The sequence below is a fragment of the Typopeltis vanoorti genome, chromosome 5 (genome assembly GCF_054136105.1).
Source record: "Typopeltis vanoorti isolate ZY-2024b chromosome 5, IOZ_Tvanoo_1.0, whole genome shotgun sequence".
Taxonomy (NCBI): domain Eukaryota; kingdom Metazoa; phylum Arthropoda; class Arachnida; order Uropygi; family Thelyphonidae; genus Typopeltis; species Typopeltis vanoorti.
The window spans coordinates 13,933,785-13,961,277 of NC_143553.1; the positions used below are offsets into that span (position 1 = coordinate 13,933,785).

The following is a 27,493-nucleotide window of genomic DNA, read 5'->3' on the forward strand; positions in this document are numbered from 1 at the left end:
TTGATTGAAATAAATGATTTGAATAATTATAATTGGCATGTGTTTTATTTTCTATCAAAAGTTCGGTTTCGTTTTGGACAGAGGGTGTATACCTATTATTATTATTTGTAGACTCCATTTTATGTTCCTTCATCTCCCACGTGACTATTTCCACAACAGGTCATTCCTGCTACCATCCACACTGACAACTCTGGTTTCCCTGTATTAACAATTTTACTTGCAGAGTGAACAATATTTTCTCGAAATATCTATATCCTTCCTCATTCAAATGCACGCTAGGCATCTACACACACTGGCCACTGAATTAGAAACTTTTTATGCAGATTATATAAGCAAAGTGGATATTAAATCCAGAGTTATTTCAAAGCCGAATGTAGAAACTGTGAAAGTTTCATAAGGTAAGTTGACCAGAGAGCTTACAGGAATATACTCTCCAGCATTCACAAGTTGTCTTAGTGCAGACTACTTAAAAGACATAGGTGTCGCCCAAGTGTCTATATATTCACCTTTTATTAGTCCATTTTGATAAGGTTTCAAACATGATCTGACAGGTGTTTTGAACTGATTGGTTCTCTTCAGAGAATAGGCAGAAACCTTAAGAGAGCAAAAACTCTTGTTCAGTACTAAGGAACTTGAAATGTCAGAGAAATGTATTTTTCGTAAGCAAACTCTCGGTAGGTGCATAAAAGTAATTACTAAAATAAAGAGCCAAAAGGCTTCAGTTCAGCAATGCAAAATTATATAAGAAAAATGGATTCCACTTTGCTTATATAATTTTATGCAGATGTTTCTCCACATTGTATTATATCACCACAAAAAAAATCACAATGGATATCTGCTTTCAGAACTTTGCAATGACCACAACTATACCATTCTCCACACCACATTTTCTTACTGTGCAAACAGAAAATGGACAAGAGAGCACCGAAATGGATCAAAATCCTAACTCGATCAGATACTTATAAATGGTAAATGGGTTAGATCAACACAGAACTGTATAGCCTACAACAGCCTCTTTCTTAACTCTGATCACAGAATCATTAGTGCTCACATCAAGGTTCAGCTAACAGCTATCGACTTAAAGAAAACAGCAACAAGAAATATAAAATAGAACAGTTTAGAAGATCCCTCAATCCAAAATAAATATAAAGAAGCCATTTGAAAATGACTAAAAAAACCTAGTGCTTACAAGTAATAACACTGAAAATAATAATAACTTCAATAATCTAATCAAAGAAGCTGCAACAGAAGCACTGGATAAATATATCCCTAAACCAGCAGAAAACAGGGTGTCACAGAATTCCATAAAACTGATTAATCACAGAAATATCCTCAAGCAAAGAAAGACAACCCAACAGTGAACAGATAAAATAAAACTTTGAGATAATAAATAACCAAGTATATGAGTCCCTAAAAAGTGAAAAAGAATCCCACATACAAAACATATGTCAAACTTTGGAGGATTTTTATAGAAACCATAAGACCAAAGAAGCTTTTCAGATTTTGAAACATCTTAATAACAAAGAAAGGAAACCGAAAAAATTAAGAATTAAAGATAAAGATAAAGAATTATCAGAATGGAAAAACTACTTTAACAGTTTACTTAACATTAAAACACTTCACAGACTTCAGTGCCCAGAATCAAAATAAGTGAAGAAATACCTATAAATTGCAACAACTTCACTCTTAAGAAACTTAAACCAACACTCAGTAAGCAAAACACAGGTAAAGCAGCAGGGACTGATGGAATCACAGTTGAAGCCACACTCCAACTGTGATTCCATCAATATGGGATGGCATACTCCAAGGTGGCATTAAACTACAGAATATTTTCCTCAATATATGCAATAATGCCCCCAGAACAGAGGAAATACCTCTCCAATGGAAAGAAGATATAATTATTCCGATACCAAAAAAAAAAAAAAAAAAAGAAAATCTAAATAAACTGGAAAACTAGAAAACTACCATGGAATAACTCTATTACCTGTACCTCTCAAAAATTACAGTAAAATGATTCTTAATCATATAATCGTATAGAATCTTGTATTTCCCCACTATTAAGGAAAAATCAAGAACTATTCCTAAAGAACAGAAGCACAGTAGAACACATTCACAGTGTCAGAAGATTACTGCAAGGTTCCAAAGACAAGAATATTCCTCTTATCCTCAATTTCATGGACTTCACAAAGGCTTTTGATTCCATTAGTAGAATTAACATGTTTAGTATTCTTTATCATTATGATATTCCCAACAAAATTATTGAAGCAACCAGCACCTTATCAAGATTTTCATGCACATGTTCCTGTCAATAGAGAAATGAGAGAAAAATTTCCTATAAGGACAGGAGTTCTACATGCTCAACACAGTCAGAAGCTTTATAATAGCCCTAGACTATATTTTCAGGATGGCTGAGGATGAATTCGGTACGATGCTAACAACCAATGATAAACAACTCTGTCTCAGTGACCTCAGCTATGCAGACGATATAGTATTAATGGATTCATCATTATCCAAGGCACAACAACACTCTCACAAACTATGCCAAGCTGCAAAAATATTTATATTGACAATTAACTCATATGAAAACTAAAATCTTCACAAATATAGTACAAGATTCTCTCATTACAGAAGACAAGCAACTATTAGAAAAAGTGGAAGACTTCCAATACTTAGGCCAAATATAAACAATACTGTAAGTGACATAATATTAAGAAAATATAAAGCTCTCATTCAATACAGGAATCTAAGAAGAAGAAGAGACTGGAAGAAGTCAGTTTTCATACCACTACATAAGAAAGGTGATATGAAGGCATGCAATAATTATAGAACTATTAGTTTAATATCTCATATAAACAAAATTTTATTGAAGATCATGCTAAATAGGATTGAGGCTAAAGTTGAGGCAGAGATGCCCGAGGAACAAGCAGGTTTTAGGAAAGGTAAGGGCACCAGAGATCAGATCTTTTGCCTTAGACAGATCACAGAAAAATATAAAGAATTCAGACTCCCTCTGGTAATGTGTTTCTTAGACTACTCTAAAGCTTTTGACTGTGTTGAGCATGTGAAACTGTGGGAAGTAATGAAAAGAATGGGTTTTCCTCAACACTCTACCACATTGATAGCCAACTTGTATAAGGAGCAAGAAGCTACAGTAAGAACAGGTTGGATTGACTGACTGGCTTCAAGTTGGAAAAGGAGTTAGGCAAGGATGTTTACTTTCTCCTCACTTATTTATATATATGCGGAGGATATCATGTGTAAAGCATTGGCAGATTGATCAGTAATCTGGGGTATGCTGATGATACAGTACTCCTTTGTAATGACATGGAAGACCTAGGACTAATTCTTGACAAAGTTAACAAAATCAGTAATAACAGAGGACTTCAACTCAATCCTAGCAAGACAAAGATTATGGTTCTCAAAGGAAATACAAACAGAGAAGCTCTTGAGAAACAAGTGTACCTTAATGGAGAAAGTCAGCAAGTTTGAGTACCTGGGATCCATTATTAATGTAAAGAATTGCTGTTCAGAAGACATCAGAAAAAGGTTAGGAATGGCTAAAACAACAGTCAGAAACCTGCCTAAAATCTGGAAGGATCTATCTCCATGGGAAAAAAGTTGAGGATTTTGGATGCAGTTGTTTTTCCAACTTGAAACCTAAAGAAATCAGATAAGAAATGGATATCTGCTTTTGAGATGTGGTGTTACAGAAGAGATGTAATCGTAGTGCTTACAATGATGCATCAATGCTCGGAGATGGATGGATGGATGGATGGTATGTGTGTGGAGTGACTGATCTTCAGAGAGTTGAGGCCACCAGAAAAGCAAACAAGAGGACTACATGGCGAGGCCTGGTGTGGCACATCACCGAGCATTGGAATGACCATACGGCATCTGTAGATGCCCAGTGAACATAGAGAGAGAGAGAGAGAGAGAAAAAGTAACCTCTCGGGGTGAAGAAACATGGAATGTTTCCACCCCCAAAAAAGCAATAAAAACCATTAATAGCTTTAATAACCTGCTTAAGACTGTTACTCAGTCACTCCTGGAAGGATCATATTTGTAAATCCACTATTTTAGAAGAATAAACCAAAAACCCTTGATTGAAACCCAATGCAAACGTCAACTTGATTGGCTTGGACATCAACTGAAATATCCTCCTTCTCTATAGTTTGACACCGTAGTTTTATATTTTCCTTCAAATGGGCAAAGACAGAGAGGACGACCAACTAAACAATTCTGGCAGTATATTAACCACCTTATCAGCACAGATACTCTCTCTCTCTCTCCCTCCATGAGAAATAACTCAACTAGAGAAGCCTGGAAATCTACATATAATAATTAACTTTTTCTTATTCCTATGTATTTAGTTCGTTTCCCTATTTACATGCAAATTGTAAATAAACTATCATGATGATGCAGATGTACGTAAATGCCACTTACACAGTGTAGATGAAAAATACTTGGTGACATGCATCACCATGTGCTCTAGGCAACTATATAATTACTGATAGTCAGTAATCATTAAAGTATTGATCACACACACACACACACACACACAAAAATAGTTTCTAATTTGGTGGTCTACATGTGTATATGTGTACATAATCCAGCCTCTCTTTTGACACATTCTTGCTATCATGCAATTCATTATTGATGCTCCAATCCTCAATTCTGTATTATCACATCTAGGTAACATTCTCAATATTTTCTCTCCCACACTCTTCTGCTGTACAACCTCAAGCATTAACCTCTGATCTCTTGACACCCAAATCACACTACTTCTCAGGTCATTTGTGTCCTCCATTACTATCATCCACACTTTCACCTTATTTAATTGCCATAGTCACGCTTTTTATTGTTCCTCCAGCATTCTATTTTTCACTCCCCCAAAGCACTAAATCTTCATATATCACACCTCTCATTGCTCCATTCATTCCTTGTTCATTTGTATCCCTCACTCTGCCTCCTCTGACACTTTCCCTTTCTCCTTGCACTCCCACTTACCTGGATTTCTCTTATTCCTCCATTCCTAGCTTCTGCACTATTGAGACTTCCTCTCACTCCCTCGCTTCCCCTGGTTCTCATATTCTCTCCTATTATTTCCATAACTCTCTTATTCCTACTCATGTTCACTTAACATCACTTAGCCTTTCCAGCCTCCTAATGTCTTCTTCTCATGTTTCTGAACTTATTTTCATAAGCTCCACTTTCTTTTTTTTCTCTCTCTCTCTCTCTCTCTCTCTCTCTAAGCAATTGCCTTTTGCTTGACATTATTACCTACCCAATCCTCACCATCTTCCAAATCTACTACACTTCATATATCTATTTCAATATGATGCTTGTCTTCCTCATCCTAAATCACACTACTCATCTTTCTCTGCCAGTATTCACTCATTTCTAACACACCACTACTGCACAACTGCAGTTACCAAAATCGGTTATGCCAATATCCATGGAAGGCAAATCCTATAAAAGACAGCATCTTCCTCTGCTCAAGTGGTGTGACACAATGCAGTGATTAAAATTTGCTTTATGGTTCACATGCAATTAGTTCTGTACTTTTTTTTTACAATGGGATATGCGTAGGGACAAATAGGCAATCCATATCACCCTTTTAACAAAATACAGAACTAACTGCACACTTTTTAGTTGTAGTTACTTCTAAATGGCCATCCATATCCCTTTTTAAAATAAACTAATTGCAGGCTTTCTAGTTGTATATCCTCTAAATGTCTCTCCCTTGTAAAACTATAGAGCACTAATGAATGCTTCACATTTTCCATGAAGCTGAACAGGAAATTTCAATCTCCATGCTGTGCAACCACTTTAGAAGATGGAACCTTTCATAGAATTTCATGGCTGATCAACACTAAAAAGAGTTCTCAAGGTCTTTTACAAAAAATGCTGAGTGCCAGAAATTTTTTGTGGTACTTTAAGTCCAGAGGTAATGAATTGTTTATATGAATTATTTAAAAAATTTCCAGAGGAATAATGTTTTCTGCACAGACACCATCTCCAAATACAGTCTGATCAATGCTTTGTATAGTGTAACTACAGCCTCTTTTTTTTTTTTTTTTTTTTTTTTTTACACCTGAAAAATCCTATCACTGAATAATTCATTATGTCTTTCAAATTCATGTAATGAATTTGAAAGACATAATGTCCTAAATTTCAGGTACTTGTCCACAATCACCTTCAGTTCACACATATCTCTTATACCTAATTCAACACGTCTTGACTTTTTGCAATTAAGCAATACTAATTACTCATTTCAAAACTTCTAATTCTCCTCAATCATTTCATCTACCTCTGTCCTTTGGAACTGCCTTCTCCATTTTTATTAACATTAGACCTCCACAGAGTAAAAAGATTCATTGTGGGGTTTTTATCATATGGTTCTTGAGGGAAATGGATTACAATTCCCAGCCATTAAAGAAATGCATCAACAGATTTCTTCTATCTTCTCCCTAATCACTCTCTCAAAAAAGGCATTTTGTGTTACTGATATGGGATTGATATATATATATATATATATATATATATATATATATATGAAAAAGCTTTAATGACTGATACCGAGAGATAAAAGATGACAAGATATATTTGAAAAGATACTACTAGTTTACTAGTTTCGTTGAATTGATCAACATCTTCAGGTATCACAATCAAAGATGTTGATCAATTCAATGAAACTAGTAAACTAGTAGTATATTTTCAAATATATCTTGTCATCTTTTTATCTCTCGGTATCAGTCATTCAAGTTTTTTCATAATATTCCAACCAAGTAAAAATGAATTCTGAAAAAGAAAAAAAAAAAAAAATATATATATATATATACATATATATATATATCTATCTATTATTCATCTGTGGTGAACACTGTTCTGAATAACATTCAATTTTACTCTTAATTATAATATATTCATTTCTGTAATAATTAAAAAACATTCATCTGAAAAAGTTTCGATGAAGAGACTTTTTTTACAAAGTATAACAGAATGTAAAACCAATGCTATATGCTGATTCTGACTAAGTTCAATGTATTTACTAGTTTGACTTAAAACCCACTAGATGTAAATTGAATGCAAATATTTTAGCACCTTTGTTTCTTCAATTGACCAAGGAGACAAGAGATTTTTTTGTATCCTTACTATTGTTTAAGTGACTTAAAGAGTAAATAAACATGTAATAACTGCAAACATATAATAGATGCTTACATATTCATGGTTTTCAGAAACTACAACAAAGCCATTGTTATCCAGCAAATAGCAATCAAGTTCCTAGCATACAAGAAAAAAAAAAAAAAAGAAAAGAAAAGAAAGAAAGAAAGAAAAGAAAGTGAAAATTAGTATTTTTTTCCATTATTCATTAAATATAATACAATAAACTTTAATATACCAATAGATAAAAACTATATTACTAATTCTAATAGTATTTTAGTTATGAACACAAGTCCATAAAAGCATCATGCTGAGAATAGAATAATAAAAGAAAGGATTAAAAAAATCCATTATTGTTTTACTTCCAAGGTTTTATTATTATTATTATTATTAAATGACATCTCCAGGGAGTCCAAAGACTCATCGAGGGAGGCCACCTACTCTACAACTCTGTCTCCACCACTCAATCCACCAACTACAACTAACTGCAACTACCATCATCATCTACACCATCTACTGCCTGCCAATACAGCCACTTGTATTTTCACAGACAATCACAAACATCCATGTCCACGGCAGGACTCGCCTGGTTAGTATTTTTAATTATTTATTTATTTTTTTTTTTTTACCATCATCATTATCCTAATGCTAAATACCGATACAGACCTGTTCCTATCTGTTTCATTCTCATTTTGAAGCTATTAAATTAAAAAAAATAATAATCTAATAAGATTAAAAATTGAATAGCCTTGAATTGTTTAGGATATTGGATGTTGGCCATTTGGTTTTTGTGTTCTATTCAATTTTTTTTATATTTTCAAACACGTAGGAAGGCTTATTGTATTCGTCGTACATGTTGATTAATTTTAACGGTATAGATGAGAACACAGACTCATAAGAAAATAACTATTAATTAACTTATTGCTGATATTTTGCTGGTATTCTATCCAACATCTTCAGAGCACAAAACAGTTTGCCACAGTACATGAGACAACAATCTGGTATAACCATGGGGCTAGTTTGAACAATTGTAACATACAACACAAAGACTCAAGTCCTAATTAGGTGGCATCTACGTTGAGGGAAGAAAAAAAATTAAATAAGTAATTTAAATATAAAGAGCCAATAGGCTTCATTTCGGCGATATAAACATTATTTAAATTAAGGGGATATTAAATCCCACATTGTTTTAAAACCGAATAAGAAACTCAAAGATTGGAATCAGGGAGTTTCATGCCATATTAATTTGGTTTAGCTACTCACTGATGAAGCCTCAAAAAAGGCTGAAACCAGTCTGGGTAATGACCTCCTGCCATAATGTAATAACAGCATACATTTCCTAGGAAATGTGTTTTTACATTATGGAAAATACCAAGAATAGCGATCAGAACTTTATCACCTTTGCTGCGAGTTGCCCGGTATTGTACTACGTACTAGGACTACTTGCATTAGCTCACGCTAGTAATTGCCGATATTTTTATAGTTTACTATATTCGGCATGAAACTCTCTTCCAATCTTTGAGTTTCTTATTCGGTTTTAAAACAATGTGGGATTTAATATCCCCTTAATTTAAATAAATTAAATAAGTAATAATAATAATAATAATCTTCTTCTCCCTTTCACGTGTTAGGCCTACTGGCCTGTTACAGAGCTATCTTAAGCCTTTATAAGTCGTACCCGTCCCGAGGATAAGGTGACTAGCCCTATGCCTCCCAGTATATTCTATGGCTGTAGCTGCATGTGTTAACGGGTTAACCAGTTTGCTTGGTTCTGGGAGGAAAACCCCAAGATAAACTGGGGAGAAAAACCCTGCTGTCCATTCCCAAGACCTGCTAACTTGGCTATGTCTGAGAAAGATCCTTAAGCTCCTCAAATCAGCGACGGGAATTGAAAACAGGACACTCCTTTCCCAGGCATATGGTTGCGAAGCGCTTCTTTCAAAGTGATTATTAGTCCACTAGGTTAACCACACACACCAATAATACAGGTAGGCATTCAAAAATCCGGCCATCAATAATCCGGTTCCTTCAGATCTCCGGCATGGATTTCAGAGCACGCATTTTCAAATTTACCGCGTTTGGCGCTCCATTGTTTTCTGTTTTTGTTTAAATGGCACTGTAGTCGATAAGCATTGCGATAACCTGCTTATTCTCATTTATTTGCTGCTGTATAGCCTATTATGGATTCAGCAAAGAAAAGAGGTGGTGTAAAACGTAAACATCGTGCGTTGTCGATCGCAGAGAGAGTGGAAGTGCTAAAAAACTTGATAGCGGTGTGTCTGTGCAAACCATTTGTGAAACATACATTGGCTCTTCAACAGTGTATGATATTAAAAAACAGAAAAGAACCTGTTAAAGTTCTTTTCGGACAGTATATCAAAAAAGTAAATGTTTGTAAGGAAGTCAATGACAGAGGGAAAAAGTTCGGAACTGGACCAAGTTCTCATAACCTGGTTTAATTTTCATGTAAGTGAAGGTGTGGAAATTTCTGGTGATTTATTAAAGGAACAAGCCAAAATGTTTCATGAAGAGCTGGGATTACAACACAAGTGTGAATATTCAGAAGGTTGGCTGCATCGTTTCAAGTCGCTACATGGCTTACAGTTTTGTGCAGTGTGTGAGGAAAAATGTTCAGCAGACAAAGATGCGGCTAGTGCATATGTGGATGAATTTGCAAAGTTAGTTAGTGATGAACATTTAAGTCCTGTTAATTTGATCCCTGTTAATGAGGTGCCTAGTGAGTTCAGTTAATTCAGGCACCCCAGTACAGAAGTTCATAAAAGAATTCAACATTAAGGATGCAGTGTACTGTGCTGCCAATGCATGGAGTCTGTGAAAACATCAATACTGAAAAATGGATGGCATAAATTGTGGCCAAGTTTAATGTTTACTTCTCATTCTAACGAAGACACTGAAAATAATATTGCAGGGTTTAGGGTTCCCAAAGAAAAGCAGCTTATACAGGAACTTCTTGCTTATGTTAAAGATGTAACTAATCCTGATGCCAAGGAGCTTTCATCAAGGAAATGAAGATGTTTTAATGGAATGGATGAATGTCGATGATAATGTGCCTACAGTTCATCATTACACTGATTTTGAAATTGTAGATATAGTTAAAAGTCTGGAGAGAAAGGCCTTTACAGGTAGTGATGAAGATGAAAGCAGTGACGAAAATGAGGAAGATGTGAGAGAAAGAATCTCTATTGACAGGTTAATTATGTTGACAACTGAACTGCTGGCTGGACTAGAGCAGCGAAGTTTTGTAAGTGAACAAGAAATCATGAATGTTTACTTGCTCCAAGATAAACTTATTAGAGAAAGACCCAAATAGGGTCTTTCTCTAATAAGGAAGCAGGAAGAAGCAGCATATAGTTAGGAAGCAGGAAGAAGCAGCAGTGGTGTCCACACTTGATAATCCACTGCAGTTAACTTCAAGTCAACCAGATGTGCTATCACCACCATCAACATTTTATTAATTAAAATTCTGAGGAACTATTTTATTCAGTTGAACTAAAATTCTGTAGAACCGTTATATTTAGTTGGTGAACATTAAAATTTCATAAGCTTTTCATTTAGTGTTTAATTTTCTTTCTTTAAAGGACTGTAATCATTTTCTGTTAAAAATATACAGCATATATAACTATCCGAAATCCGGCACCCTTCAGGTCCTGAGGTTGCCGGATTTTTGAATACCTACCTGTAATAATAAAATAGAAAGAGAAAGCAGATATTAATTTGGTCTTAAAATGACTGTGTCCCAAATCTTTGGCAAATTTATACAGCCATACTTGTTGAGGTTTGGAGTATGTTTCAAGGCTTCTGTTGATTCCAGGAACAACCTCTCTGACTTATAAAAGCTTCTGTGCAGCACTTTCTTTTGTTTTTTTCCAATTGATCCTGTGTGTAGGGGTATCTAAAGCATGGTCTGATAGACCTGACTTCCCATAGCAGTAGTGTCGGATATATTTTTTATGTTCACTGAGGCAGATGTCCACAGTTCTTCCTGTCTGTCCAAATAAGCTCGGTCACACAAACAGGGCACTTCATAGACTTGTGGATGTGATAAAGGAGAGATTCTGTCCTTGGATGGATCGGATGAGAGTTGCCAATTTCACATATGGTTTAAATACGGTGTGTAGTTGAAATTTGTTAATGGCTCTAGATATCTTTTCAGATGTGACTCTAAAGTATGGGAAAGTTCTGTGGTAGATAGTGGGGGGGATTTCTGGGGAGCATTTAGTATTTTGTCTAGCTTATAGGGATTATAGCCATTGGCCAAGAAAGTGTGACATAAGTGAGCGAGTTCAGCAGTGAGAGCAATGTCATTGGAACAAATCATTCTAGCTGTGTGGGTTAGTGTTTGTAGGATACCATATTGTTGTGATGGATGATGGTGTGATTGTTTGTGTAAATATCTCCCTGTATGTGTGGGTTTTCTATAATCCAAGAATGATAAGGAGCCATCTGGAAGACGTGTGATTAGTGTATCCAGGAAGGAAAGACAGTCATTAGCTTCCCGTTTCATTGTAAAGTGGATTTTTGGGTGTTGGCTATTTAAATACGCTAAGAATGTAAATAGCAAGCACATTATCAACATAGCATAGCCAGAGACTAGGTTTGAGAGTGGCTGCATTGATAGCTAGGTTTTCCATATGTTCAGGGAAAGCACTACTAAGGGAAACACCGTCCTTTCTGCGCAAAAGCACATCCGTGAGAGTCAGACCCGGAAACGGCAATAGCCGAGCCTCAGTTAAAATTTCATTGGCTACAGCCTTGCCACAACCACTTCTGCACAAAAGCACATCATTGGGAGCCAGACCTAGAGGTTGTGATTCCAAGGTAGAAGTAATGCAGAAGTCATATTTCCATATACCAGTTGCCAAAAGGCGTAAGCAAACAATGTTTGCCTTGGATAAAAGATTAAACCATATATATAATTCACAGCATAACCAAGTGTAAAACAACTTCAATCAACTATCTCTAATCCAGAGAATTTTAATAATAAAGTGTATCACCTTTTGGCAACTGGTATATGGAAATATGACTTCTCCATTACTTCCACCATAGTATCACCACCTCTAGGTCTGGCTCCCACTGATGAGACATCAATGAAGGTCGAAACCAGTCTGGGTAGTGACCCTTCCCTTAATGTATAGCATTATACGTGTCTGCAAGGAGATGTGCTTTGCATTATTGGATACTGAGTTAAGTGATGAAAAGTTATACCACCTTTGCCATGTGTTGCCCCAGTCCTGAAAGATACTTCAGGCGTAAACTTTGTTTGCTTACACTTGGATAATGGATTAAACCAAGTATATAATTTCTTGGTATCTTTAATTTATAGCCAAAACCTTGGTTTGAGAGTGGCTCTATTGACAGCTAGCTTTTCCAAGTGTTCTATGTAGAAGTTGGTTAAAGGGGTAGAAAGGGGGCCCATTGCTCTCCCATCTTTTTTTTCCTCAACATACATGGCACCTAATTAGGATTTTAGTCATTGTGTTGTATGTTACAATTATTCAAACTAGTCCCATGGTTATACTGGATTGTTGTTGTTGTTGTTGCGCATTTTTTGTTTAGTTTTTATTCTATTGATTTTATTTTTAGTTCTTTTAAAATGTCCTCATCTTTCTTTTGGTCTAATAATGTGTAGTTTGTGGTTCTTATCATGAATCTCATTTGAATTATTTTTATTCTTTGTTTACCTTGTTTATTTATTGTCCAAATTTTGCTGCCATAATAAATTTAGTTTAATCCTTTATCCAAGTGTGAGCAAACAAAGTTTGCACCTGAAAGTATCTTCAGGACTGGGGTAAGGTGGTACAACACTGGTCAACTCGTTGCAAAGGTGGAGCAAGATCACAACACTCCTATCTCAATATCTCCCATAATGCAAAATACATCTCCTTGCGGATATGTATAATGTTATGCATTAAGGGGAGGGCCACTACCCAGACTAGTTTCAACCTTATGAATAAGTAAAGCCATCTCTAAAAAATTCGGACGATCCCTAGGCCACTCAATAGTGGGCAAAAGACCGTCCATCTCAGCATTTGCTCCACTAAGTGATGGCCTTCCACCTACCACCACCGCCACCGAGCAGAATCGCTCATATTCCGGAGAAAAGCATTCACCGACAAAGCCCCTCACTGGGCCGTACTGGAAAACACTTTCTCTGGAGACTCAAATTGCTCCCTTAAGGCAAAAACTTTAAGAGAGCATACTCATATTAGCAATAGCCGAGCCTCAGTTAAACTTCATTGGCTACAGCATTGCCAGACCGGTTTCAACCTTTTTTGAGGTCTCATCAGTGAGTAGCCACTACCCAGACTAGTTTCAACCTTTATTGAGGTCTCATCGATGGGAGCCAGGCCCGAGTGGAGATCCCAGGCAGAAGCATTAGCAAGGTCATCTCTACCTATAGGAGTTGCCAAACGGTGTGCCACCTTTTTATTAAATTACTCTAGATTTAGAGAAAGATGTTGAAAGTTTATTTTTCACTTGGTTAGACTATAATAAATTTAGTTTAATCCTTTATCCAAGTGTGAGCAAACAAAGTTTGCACCTGAAAGTATCTTCAGGACTGGGGTAAGGTTGGCTCACACTTGGAGAAAGGATTAAACTAAATTTATTATAGTCTAACCAAGTGAAAAATAAACTTTCAACATCTTTCTCTAAATCCAAAGTAATTTAATAAAAAGGTGGCACACCGTTTGGCAACTCCTATAGGTAGAGATGACCTTGCTAATGCTTCTGCCTGGGATCTCCACTCGGGCCTGTCTCCCACTGAAGAGACCTCAATAAAGGTTGAAACTAGTCTGGGTAGTGGCCCTTCCCTTAATGCATAACATTATACATATCCACAAGGAGATGTTCTTTGCATTATGGGAGATACTGAGTTAGGAGTGTTGTGAGCTTGCTCCACCTTTGCTCCACCGGTGGTACAGCTCCACCGGTGTTGTACCACCTTACCCTAGTCCTGAAGATACTTTCAGATTCAAACTTTGTTTGCTCACACTTGGATAAAGGATTAAACTAAATTTATTATAGTCTAACCAAGTGAAAAATAAACGTTTGCTGCCATATTAGTACTACATGTTGGTACTGCTAAATTTTGTGCATTTTTAAGTGTTTCTTTTGTATAAGATTAAAATTGAATGTTCTATTATAGTATTTTTTTCATTTTTATTCATTTATTTTTTTAATATTATTCACACATAAAAGAGGCGGAAGAATCTCCAGCAGATTACTGTGATATCTGAAATGATGGTAAGAGATAAAAAAAGAAATTTACTGACATTTTCTTGAAAAGCCAAGGGTTATAGTTGTTGGGAAAGCACATCATGTGACAGGTTATTCCAAAGAAAATAGGTAGACTGAATAAAAGACAAAGAGAAGATGCAAATTCAATACATTTCCAGCTGAACTATAAAGAAGAGTAGTGAGTTTCATGATGGGCACTCTTCCAGTTCAATGAAGTAGTTTTGATGGAAATACCTGCAGAAAAGTCACAGACCTGGAGCAGACTCTCTCTGTCTGAGATAATGGTTGAAGTGAATATGTAAGAGAAAAAAAGGAGGGTGATGGGGAGAGAATTATCTATCAGGCAATTTGATTCTTTAGAGAAACTTGTGACATTAAGATTATAAGATATAGACACGTTTACACAAGAATATTATTTTTTAATTTGCCAAATATTTCAGTCTGAAAATAGCAGACTATCTTCAGTGTCTACATAGGAACAGTTTTTAACAAGGTGGAATACCAACAATTGATCATTCAAAAGTAGAAGGAGCCGTTTGATGTTATATCACTAAGCATTAAAGAGAGGAAAGCATTTTTTTTTTATCAGAATAATGGTTAAATTAAAGATATTAATTCACAAATTCATATAATAATCTTAATTTATAAATAACATCAGACTAATGTAAGAATTAAAAGTCTTAATTAAAAAAATATTAATGTGTTATCCTGATTAAATTTCCCATATTTTTGATAAAGATATATAGTCATTTCGATTCAAGTTTGGGCGTTGAAGTAAGGCCTCAGCACTTTCTTTAAATAGACGTTCATATTTATAGTGACACTTGCATAGCAGCGACTCTTGGACCACAGGATGTTGTGGCTTGTCTCTATCCCATGCTGAGCCAATCCAGACTTATTGGATTTGTTGTGCTGAATGTATGATTGATGTTCTTGAATTCTTTTTTCTATAGATTGTCCTGTTTGTCCAAAGTAAGACAGATTGCAGTTACAAGGAACTTGATTAACATCAAGCAGAGACATAGTTGAGTGTTTATCTTTAGAAGAGGGGAAATAGGTGGATATTTTGTTAATAGGTATATAAGTGGCTGTTAAATCATATTTCTTCAGAATTCTTGAAATTGGTTCTGAAATCCCGGAAATTTAAGGAATTAGAACTCGACGTATTGAATCTTTTTTTGTTTTGGATTGGCTTGTAAGAATCGAACAGATGTTGTGTACTCTTTTTGGAGAAGCCATTTAATTTCATGTGGTGTTTGATAGTTGAAAGTTCTTTCTGTAATTCATGAGGAGTTGAACAATTAGTTCAGGCTCGTCAGATTAAACATTTTATGATTCCTGTTTTTTGATAAGGATGAACAGATTGTTTGAGAATACAGCGTCAAGGAAAGTGGGTTTTCTGTAAACTGTAGTTGTTACAATACCTGAAGGTGAACGGATGAGGAGGAAGTCTAAAAAGGATAACTTGTTGTAATTTTCAATCTCCATGGTAAACTTAATACGAGGATGTAACGAATTGATTCTGGCTAAAAAGGAAGGTAAGGAATCTCTGTTATGAGGCTACACTGAAAAGATGTCGTTCTATATATCTCACCCAAAAGGATGGTTGAGGGAATATATATGAAAACAGGACGTCTTCTAGATGTTCCAAATAAAAGTTGGCTAGAGCAAGTGAAAGTGGACATTCATAATAATAATGAGAAGAAGGGCTGATATTGAAACAGAAGTAGATGAAGCAGAGGTGTAAATGATATTTTAGAGCTTTATGAGAATACAACTATGGGATTAGAAAGGATATCAGCTCCATTTTATGAGAATATGCTGGGGTACTCACAGCACCTTTGACCAGATCATTTGACTGTCAACTCTAGTAGAGCTGACAGTCAAATGACTGTCCCTTTGAATTTTGCTCCCTTTGAATTCCCAAAGGAATTCAAAGGGAGCAAAGTAGTTTCATTGCATAAAGGAGACTGGAAGACAGATTGATCAATCAGTATCTCAGGAGTGGTGGTCAAAATATTGGAAAAGTTGGTTAAAAGTGTGGATAGAAATCAAATACTGTATGAGGAGCAGCATGGTTTTGTGAAGGGAAGGTCTTTTTTTTTTAATCAACAGCTGAGTTAGATAAGTTACACATGGCTTATTTTTTAATGGTATTAACAACACCAAACAAACTATTTTCTAAAACAATGTTTTATTAACTGCTTATATTTTGCTGCATTTCGAATCACCATCATCAGAGCACAACACAGCATGTATACATGACAATGAGTAAGTGAAACAATACAATTGTAATGTACAAAAGATCTAAAGTCCTATTTTGGCATCCTCTAATGTTGAAAAAAAAAATACACCTATGTGGAAGTTGCTCCTAAGAAAACAGTCTCCCAAATTTTTAGCAAATTAATGCAACCATATTTATGCAGATTAGGAGAATTCTTCAGAGCCATGGCTGACTGAAAAAATAATCTTTTGGATCTGTAATGACTTCTAAATAGCACATTAGTTTTCTTACATTTAATCCTGTGTGAAGGGATATAAAAAACGTGGTCTGCCAGTCCTGACTTGCCATAATAATGGTAGCAAATATATATTTTATGTTCTTCCAGGCAGATATTAACAAATCTTCCTGTCTGCCTATAGTAGGTTAAGTCACAGTCACAGGGAACTACTTACACTACAGGCTGTGCTAGAGGGTGAAGTTTATCCTTAAGTGAGAGTGGATCAGAGTTGCTAATTTAACATGAGGTTTGAATGTGGCGCAAAGGCCATGTTTCATCAGTACTTTGGCTATCTTTTCTGATGTACCTCTGACATAGGGAATAGAAATGTAATGTTGTGTTTCTGTGTATTAGGGAAGGGAGGAGTAATGGGGCTATGTAGTATTTTATCTATTTTGTAGGAATTGTATCCATTGGCCAAGAATGTAAGGTGTAGATATGTGAGTTCTGTGTACAGAGCTGGATCGTTAGAACAAATGGCTCTGGCTCTGTGCGTAAGTGTTTTTAAAATGCCATACTGTTGGACTGGATGATAATGATGTGACTGCTTATGTAGATACCTTCCTGTGTGTGTGTTGGTTTTCTGTAAATAGAAAAAGATAGTGATCCATCTGAAAGGCAGGTGACTAAAGTGTCAAGAAAAGGTAAACAGTTATTAGATTCTGTTTCTACTGTGAAATGAATTTTCGGGTGTTGGCTGTTTAGGCAGGTGACAAATGCATCCAAAGTGTCTTGTCCATGGGGCCAAATGGCAAACATGTCATCAGCAGAGCATAACCACACTAGGGGCTTATATGTTGCTGTGGTAAGTAATTTGTTTTCAGTGTTCCATGTAAAAACTTGCTAAAGGAAATGAGAGGGGGAAACCAATGGCAGTACCATTAATCTGTTTGTAGAATTTTCCTCCCCATGTAATACTTGTATACATAGTGATTTTGAATAATTCATAGATATCAGGGGAAAATTTATATATTTGATCAGATGAAGAGTGTCTATAAGTGGTACATTAGTAATTAAAGAGGTGACATCAAAACTAACCATTATGTCTGAATTTTTAAGGATATGATTTTTATCTAGTGATTTGAAATGGACTAAATTTTTTACAAAAGTAGAAGAGTTGCCTGTAAAGGGGGGGGGGGGGGGAAAGAGACTTGGCTAACTTTTGGGCAAGTTTATACGTAGGACTGTCTATGCTATCGACTATGGGACATAGGGGGATATTAGATTTTCGGATTTTTGGTAACCCATGAATGCAGGCTATTTTAACATGAACCGTTTTTATTTTTTTGATGATTTCTTTTTACCAAAAAGTCACTTTTTTCAATAAGTTATGAACTTTTTTCCTTTGAGACATAGTGGGGGTCGATCTAAATTTGGTACGTTGAACCGTCACATAGGATATCTTGCATTTTTTTGTTATAATCTTCTTGATTCATGATAACTGTTGCATTTCCCTTATTAGCTTTAGTAATAATAATATTTGTATTCTTATACAACTTTTTCAAGGCAACTATTTCGTTATGTGGTATATTACTATAAAATTCATACAAAATAGATAAAATACTACATAGCCCCATTACCCCTCCTTCCCCTAATATACAGGAACACAACTTTTCCATTTCTCTTCCCTATGTCAGAGGTTCATCAGAAAAGATAGCCAAAGTACTGATGAAACATCGAGTATACATGCTGGGCTGTGCTGTGATGATGATGCTGATTTGAAATTCAGCCTTACCTTACCAACTGCTTGTATAAATATAAGCAGTCAATAAAACATCTTTTTAGAAAATAGTATGTTTGATGTTGTTAATACCATTAAAAATAAGTCATGAATAACCGGCAACACCTAATCTTCTCTGTTAGATTAGATAGATAAGTTACAAGATGATACTACCAGATTTTGTGAAAGATTTGAGTACTGCATGGAACTCTGTTATGCAAACTGGAGCAAACTGGCTTGAGTATGAAGATGATAAGCAGATAAAAGGATGGCTAATGGATAGACATTAAAGAATAGTTTATCAAGGATTTGACCCCAGGAGAAGGCATGTGACTAGCAGCCACAAGGCTCTGTATTTGGGCCACTGCTATTTATCTTGTATACATTAGCTATTAGGAAATGACTTGAAGGGAATTATTCAGTTATTTGCTGATGATGTAAAATTGAGTACAGCAATAGTTAACAAGTTAATAAGTGAACAGCATCAGTCACACCACTCCCATCTTTGTCAAACAATATTATTCTTCTGCAATCATTCCTGCTCTTACTGTCTATATAATGAAAGAATTCCTATGGATTTTCCTTGGGTCTCAGGGCCAATCTCTTCTCATATTACAGCTTTCTTTGTCTTCCTTACCATACTAATCACTCTCCTTGCCTGAGTCTTATATTCTTCACTCATCTGCTCTCCATCCTTCTTCTTATATCTCTTCCATAACCAAATTTAAACCTGCAGTTACCATTTGATATCATTTGTCATCCACTTTACACCAAATCATGTTCTCTTTTTCACTTTGGTATACAATTTGCCATTGCTGCTAAGAAATATTTCATCAATAGTTCTCACAAACTGATGATATCATGAATACCAATTCCTCTACCCATGGAACTACCCCAAGCTGATTTCTAAGATTATTATAATTCCCTGCCTTATAATCCACAAAATACATTTTTCCTTAATACTCCTGCATGTCTTTTCATCCTCTAAGTCAAAACCATGTGGCCAATCTCTCCAACTGGGGAAAGGAATGCCATCTCAGTTACAATCAGATCCTCTGATGTTATGAGCAAATCCAAAAATTCGGAGCCTTGTGTCCCATAACAATCATTCTTTTCACACTCACCAAACTCAACTGCCTAAACATGTCCAGCTTTTCACTCTCTCCACTTCCTAGCTTATAACAACATCCTACTAAATATACTATCCTGTTCACCTCACACCATATGCTCTCAAAACTATCTGAGAGGACACAATTCATCACGTATAAGTAATTTTCCACCACCATGTTTTCCCTTCCTATCCTGCAATTTCCTGTTATTCTATTCCTGTCAGTATATCCTCTTCTGTGTTATTGATCCTAATAATATTTTGCCCAGCCGAGGCTATCAATGCCATTAATTCGTCTTCTCTATTCCTGATACTCCAAACATTTGTGTGAAAAACATCAATGCACTGTCAGTATTTCTATACCATATTATTATATCCTCCAGACTCTATTTGACTCTATATGACACTGTACAATTCCCCATTTCCCCAGTGTCTATTCCCACAAGATGCCACCCCTGTTTTCATCCACCCAGACCATGCTAGTTACCTAGCACTAATACCCTCATTTGCCCCAAGAACAGCATTCTCTCCAGATGATTACATCCCTTCTCATCCATGTTTCTCATAGGTGGTCTATACTTTTTGGAAATTCATGGCAAGTAATTTTCTTTGATGTCTTTCATACAGAAAGAAAAACATTTATGAGTTATTATTTTTTGTGTTGCAATGCAAAGTATGATAATACCTGCTGAGTAAATCATACATTAGTTGAGTTACTAAATGCTATTCATTTTTTTTTACAAGCCATTATAGAGAGTAAAAACACAGAAGTTGTAATTTTTCTGAGGAAATAAAATGCAAGAAAAAGATAAAAGTGTTTCTTTTTGTGTTTACATCTAGAGAAAGCCAGCAGCCAAAATTGCATGCATTTTTTCCCCCTTAAGGCTATTAAAAGATTGCCAGAGTATTCAGTCCAGGAAATTCAGATCAAGGATTAAACTTGTTCTTGATAAAGGGATCTGAAATTATTTTCTGGAGACTTTATCACAAAAAATGTGTTTCTTCGGTGAAACCTTTGTGTACTTTTGAATTTGTCTTCAGCAAGTTTTACCATGACTAAAAAGTGTGTAGTGGATCATAACTACTTTTACCATTATCAAGTTGTTAAGAACAAATTTTGTAAGAAAAGGTAACATAGATATGAGAACCTGAAATTTTTATTATTCAGTATGAGAACATTTATTAAAGAACCTAGTAACTAAAAGTTTTTCTACTACTTCTGAGCAGTGTAAAGAAAATGAATTCAAAATTCTGAAGGAAAGCAAATAAACAATTCCAGATCTTTTATTAGCAGTGTTGATGTCCTGAATCATATATGTACTTCAAGATACTCAATAGAGTAGCTTAATATTTTAATTTAAGCCAAAAGATTGGGCTTAAATTTGAATAAGTTCTTCAGATGCTTACATCCTTTCTCATCAATCTTCCTCGTAGGGTCTATACTTTTTTTTTTTTCCTTTGGAAAAATGAATAGCAGACAATTTTCTTTGATGTATTTCATATAGAAAGAAAAAACATTTACGAATTATAATCTGTAGCGTTACAATGAGCCTCCGTAGCTCAGTTAGTATAGACAAAGCCCTTTGGTCGGAAAGACCTGGGATCGATTCCTGTCCATGATGTGAGGAACTTTTATCTAGTCTCTTTCAACTAAAGGTGAGTTAGCCAGTCTCATACAGGAGGTAGGGTTTTTTTTTAACCCGGAAACTCGGGTTTTCATCCCCCAGAACAGGCAAACCGGCCCCCATGAACACACATGGATTACAGTCATGAATATGTCCCAGCCATATGCCAGTCCTGAGCATGGAAAAAATTGTGGGGTTGGGGAAAGCAATGGTGAACTACCATTGCTTTCCTGTAAAAATCTTTGCCAGGAATAATTTGTGGGCAATGCCCATAGAGTCATCTATGGTTGGAAACGACTGAAAGGGAAAATTAAGAAGGGTTACAATGATTGGCAAGATAGAACAGGAATTTGTATAGTTGCAAAGGGGATAATTACCTGAAACAACATGTTGCAGAGGGAGACCAGGGGTTTGAAAGTGCAGGATCTGGTAATAGCATTGGAAAATAATAATGTGAACACCATTGTTATAGAGGTTAATGTTATTAGTGCATGCTACACTGTAAAAAAAAATTAAAAAAATACAAATATCACTTGTTTTTTTTTTCTTTGTTTGTGTTCTCTAGGTTGTATGCCAGTGTAGTATAAGTTGTGTTTTAGCAGCAGTTAGTCCAAGATGTCAGTGAAATGGATGACTTGTCAGACTTCCAAAGAGGATAAATCATTGGAGGTCATTTATATAACCAGAACAGTCCAATTGGTCAGTGCGTCAAGAGCAACAGTCTTCAGAGTTATGACTGAATACACAAAGCACGGCAAGACTTCATCAGCAAAGAAGTATAGTGGTTGAAAGAACCAAAACAGAATAACAGGGACCAATGAACACTAACATGAATTATGGCTAAATAACACATAATTCCTGCAGCAAAAGTGACAGATAAACTCAATATCCACCTTGAAGTTCCCCTATTTTCACAAAAACAGTCTGCAGAGAATTCACAAAGCCAACATCTATGGACAATCTGTGATTGCTAAACCTTTAATCACAGAATCAATATGAAATTGCAAAAAAAAAAGATGGTGTCAAAAACAAAATCTGGAAGCTGGTCATTGGAAACAAGTGATATGGTTCAATGAGTCAGCATTTACTTTATTCCCAATAACAGGTCAGGTTTGTGTATGGAGAACCCCCCAAGGAAGCATAAATTATGGACTGTCTGGTTGCAACTGTCAGACATAGGGTGGATGTGTGATGATTTGTGTGACTATATCTTGGTATTTGATGGCCCCATCATAAACCTAAATGGTCAAGATACTGCCTGTGCATACACAGATATTCAGGGGATCAGGTGCATCCTATGGTCCAAATGTTGTTTCCCAACAATGATGCCATTTATCAATATGATAAGGTGTCGATACACATAGCCAGAATAGTTCAGTCTTTGAGGAGTACCAAGAAGAAGAACTTCAATATCTGGCCTGGCCAGCTCAATCACCTGACTGATAGTCACCTGAATATCCTTGAACCACTGTGGACAATTATGGAAAGTAGAGTGAGAAGTAGACTCCTTCCTCCAATATCTCTCAAGCAATTGGCATATATTCTGAGTGACGAATGGAACAACATTCTGCTGAAGAGCACTAGAAAGTTGTATGAATTTATTCCAAGATGGCTGACAGCTGTATTAAAGGCAAATGGTGGTCCCACAACTTATTAATAAAGATATATTAATTGCTGGCCTGGTTGGCCAAGTGGTTAGCGTATCTGCTTTCCAGCCAAATGGGTGTGGGTTTGAATGCCGCCGTGGGCATGGATGTTTGTGATTGTCTGTGAAAATACTAGTGATGGTGGTTGGCAGTAGATGGCATTCGTGTAGATGATGAAGTTAGCTGCACTTGATGGAGACAGAGGGTTGTAGAGTAGATACCCTCCCTCGATGAGTCTTTGGACTCCCTGGAGGAGTTACGTAATAATAATAATATATAATATAAACAGAGTGTCTATGTAGTCTTGGTCTGGGAAGTTGCTGAACATGTGGGATTTTTATCAAGAAAGGGTTTATGTTGAACTATAAAGCTGGTAATTATGACAGACTTAGGAGGCATCTTGGAGCAGTGCCAGTGCTTGAGAGCCTACAAGAAAATAATGTCAATAGTGTTGGAAGTGGTTAGAGATTGTCTGAGAGAAGCAGTATCAGCCTGCATACCCAATGTCAGGAGGATAAACCATGTGGGGATTAATCGAGTGAGTAGAAATATAAAGCAAGATTTGCAAACAAAAAAAGAAAAAAAGAAAGAAAAGAAAAAGAACCATTGCAGAGGGAATATAAAAGAAAAAGGTGGTTAGCATACTAATGAGCAGTACAAAGTATAATCAAGAAGAGTGACTGGTATTGTAAGAAAGGCCAAGTCAGATTATAAGAGAAAATGGGTAAACAGGCACTGAAGAAAATCCAAAGGAGTTTTTCTCATTATGCTAAGTAAGAGGGCAATGACTACAGAAGGATGATTTTAATTAATACTGATGACAAGTTTCTGAATGATTATTTTGCAAAGGTTTTTCATCAAGGTGGAGTTTTTCAGTTTTTTTTTTTTCCTGAAGTTACGTCAGGCACAAACTTTGTTTGTTTACACTTGGATAAAGATTAAACTAAATTTATTATAGTCTATCCAAGGGGGGGAAAACTTCCAAAATCTTGGGTCAGGAAGTTTCCTGACCTCCTTGTAATCACCAGGCTTGTAGTTCCACATATAACCTTTCCACACAGAAGCCCTCACACTGCTGGCAATCACCCATGTAATCACTTCCTGGTCACTCTCACCAACTGGAGTTGATTTGACACCTCATTTATAAGCAGTCTTGTTTTAGCAATCCACTTATGTTTTATGATAAGGATGAATATCACCATGTATTTTTAAAGGATGTGCAAAACACTTGGCAAAAAAAAAACCATGATCTGGTTATTAAATGAAAGTTTTGCAATGGTGAAGGTTCCTCAGTACTGGAAGGAGGCAAAATAATACTCTTCACAAGCATAGTTTCCAAAAATCCAAGAAGATTCCAAATATAGACTGGTCTACATGTCTGAAGTGGTGATCAAAGTGTTGGAAAAACTGGCTAGAAAAAGAATAAAGGATTGGGCTGATCATAAGATTCTCTATGAGTAGTCAGCATGGGTTTGTGAAGTGCAGGTATTATTATAGCTATCTGCTTATGTTTAATAAGGTGAATTTAAGGTTAGTGCATTATGAATGTAGGTAGTGTAAATAACTACAAAGTTCATTATGATAGACATGTCTGTTGCTGATTAAGTGGGCCTCCTGCGAAAGAGAACAGTGTGACAGGAAGGGTAGTTATCGTGTTGTCTAGATATGACTGTGGTGATATGAGGTGGAGAGCAAGGATTATGAATGATATGCTGACTGAAATGTGTGAGGAGACGAGAGTACAGTTTGTTAATGTGTGGAATAAGTTTGAGGGACGAAGTGAGCTGTATTGGAGTGATGGACTGCATTTGAGTGGTTATGGTGTGAGTCGCCTGGAGAGACTGCTGCTGGAAAGTAGAGAAGTGAATAGAGAGAATGAATCAGATCGAGTGGGAAGTGTCGTGGAAGAGGGGGAGAGTAAGACAGGAGAGATTGAAGAGGCGGTTATGAATGGGGAAGTGAGTGGTGTGAATATAGAAAATGAGAGAATGGGTGTGCAAGAGGAGCAGGGAAACGGGGAGGCTCAGGGGGGACAGGGGTACACAGCATGAGAAAGGTGGAAGCTCTAAGAGGAGGTAAGCAGGTGTAGGCAGGAAAGGAATGGAATGACCAGGGATCAAGAGGAAACAGTTGGAACTGAAAAAGGTTTTAAAATGAAGAAGCAGAAAGGGAAATGGCCTCAGTTGAGCATGGAGAGATCACATCGAGTAAGTGATATCAGTGGAACTAGCTATAGATCCAGAAATGAGCTCTTGTGTTTGTATACAAATGCTAGAAGTATAAGAAACAAGGCAGATGAAATAGTTGCACTAATTGCATCCGTTCACCCAAAAATTGTCGGAATAAGTGAGACATGGTTGGAACAGGATGACATGCTGACAGGAATAGAGATAGAAGGGAATGATGTGTTTCGTGAGGAAAGAAGGGGTAAAAAGGGAGGGAGTGCTATTGAAGAAAGAGAAAGAGAAAGAGTCCATATAAAATAGAGATGCAAGAGGGAAATAGTGCCAGTGGTTTTGAGGCAGTATGGTGTGAGATAGAGGTGAATGGAATGAAATACTTGGTTGGATGTTGTTAGACCAGGTAATGTGGATGGTGGCGATGGCGATAATAAAATGTATAATCAAATTAGTCAAGCAAATAAGAAAAGGGTGATCATTATGGGTGATTTTAATTATGGCAAAATAGACTGGAATGATGAGATAGCAACTGGAAGTAAAGAAAATGAGTTTCTTGAGTTTTTGAGGGATAACTACCTCAGACAGTATGTAACAGAGGGCACACGATGATTGAGAGTCTTGGATTTGGTCATATCATCAGAGGATGCAATTATAAAAGAGGTGTCAAATCATCCACCATTTGCTGAGAGTGACACTCAGGTGATTGTGTGTGATTGCCAGCAGTGCAAGGCCCTCTGTGAGAAAATGATTTATGTGACACTATGAGGGGGGGGGGGGTGATTATGAAGAGCTCAGGAGACAGCTTGTGGGTGTAGCGTGGAATGAGGAGTTAGCTGGAAAAGAGATCAATGCAGCTTTGGGGATTTTCAAAAACTGTTTCGTAGATGCAATGTCTAAATGTATTCCAAGGGTGAGAAGGTTAAATGAGGTGGGTGTGAGATGGATGAATAAAGAGATTCAGTACCTTGATAGAGTACCTCATGATAAATTGATAGTCACACAAGAGCAGATGGGGTTGGATATTAGATTGGTGCATTGGATTGGAGACTGGCTATCTGATAGGTATCAACAAGTTGTGTATGGGGATGCGATATCAAGGAAAAGGAAAGTCACTAGTGGAGTGCCTCAAGGGCCTGTTTTGGGGCCATTACTGTTTAACTTGTATAATAACGATATAGGTGAAGATTTGGATGGAGATATTCAGTTGTTTGCAGATGATGCAAAGTTGGGATGAACCATGAAGAATAGTGAAGATGTTGCGGCCTTACAAGAAGACTTGAATAAATTGAATGATCGGGCACGGAAATGTGAGTTCAGTGTTGCAAAATATAAGGTTTTAAAATTTGGAAAACAAAGATGGGAAGCAGAATTTATGCTTGGTGGGGATATATTGTTGGAGGTTGAAGAAATAAGAGATCTGGGGGTGATGGTGGATAAGGATATGAAATTTAGGGGACACATAGCCAAAATTGTGACGACAACACAAAAGCTTCTGGGAATGATGCAGATGATACTGTAGAAGTAGGGAGATTCTTGTTCCATTGTATAAGGCTTTGATTAGCCACACATGGACTATTGTGCCCAGAGTTGGTCACCTGGTTTCCAGAAGGATGAAGAGATGTTGGAAAGGATCCAAAGGCAATTGACTGAGGTAGTTTATGACCTCTGGAATGTCGAGTATGAGGAAAGATTGAGAAGATGTAATTTGCTGTCTGGTGGACAGGAGGAAGAGGGGAGATATGATAGAGACGTAAAAGTTGGTAAGAGGGTTGTTATAGGATCAATTCTGGAGAAGTTCTACAGAAAATAGTCGGAGATCAGGGGAGAACCAGAGATCATCCCCAGAAACTGTATAAAGAGAGTGTGAGGCAGGTTTTTTTTCGTGCAGAGTTGTGAATGATTAGAATGCCTTGCCTGAGAGTATTGTGTCAGCAAGGAGTTTGAATGTGTTCAAGGCACATTATGATGAGCTGTGTGTGTGTGATAAAAGGACCTCCCAGATGAGTCTTTGACTCCATGAGGTCTTGGGGTAGTAATAATAATAATAATAATAATTATACATGTCTGTGAGGATATGTGCTTTGCATTATGGAACTCTAAGGCGAGTGATGTGAAGTCATTAGTCTCTATATATGAGTTGCCCACTCGTGAAGTTACTTCACATACAAACTTTGTTTTCTTACACTTGGATAAAGGATTAAACCAAGAATACAATTTCTTGGCATCTTTAATTCACACTTGGACTTGTGCTCAGATTTGGTCATCTGGTTTCAGTGTGATGTGGAAACA

General features: G+C 36.4%; 1 protein-coding gene and 1 pseudogene across 4 annotated transcripts in view; both read right to left on the reverse strand.

Moving 5' to 3' along the window:
* Positions 1-27,493, reverse strand: part of LOC150106232 (voltage-dependent calcium channel subunit alpha-2/delta-3-like) — a 2,133,114-nt gene that overhangs the window by 484,172 nt on the left and 1,621,449 nt on the right. For all 4 annotated transcript variants that reach the window (XM_090393048.1, XM_090393049.1, XM_090393047.1 and 1 more), the window contains one exon: positions 7,222-7,284. In XM_090393048.1, the coding sequence (XP_090249174.1) occupies positions 7,222-7,284 (63 nt within the window). The remainder of the gene's footprint in view (positions 1-7,221; positions 7,285-27,493) is intronic.
* Positions 13,334-13,447, reverse strand: LOC150106234 (U4 spliceosomal RNA; annotated as a pseudogene).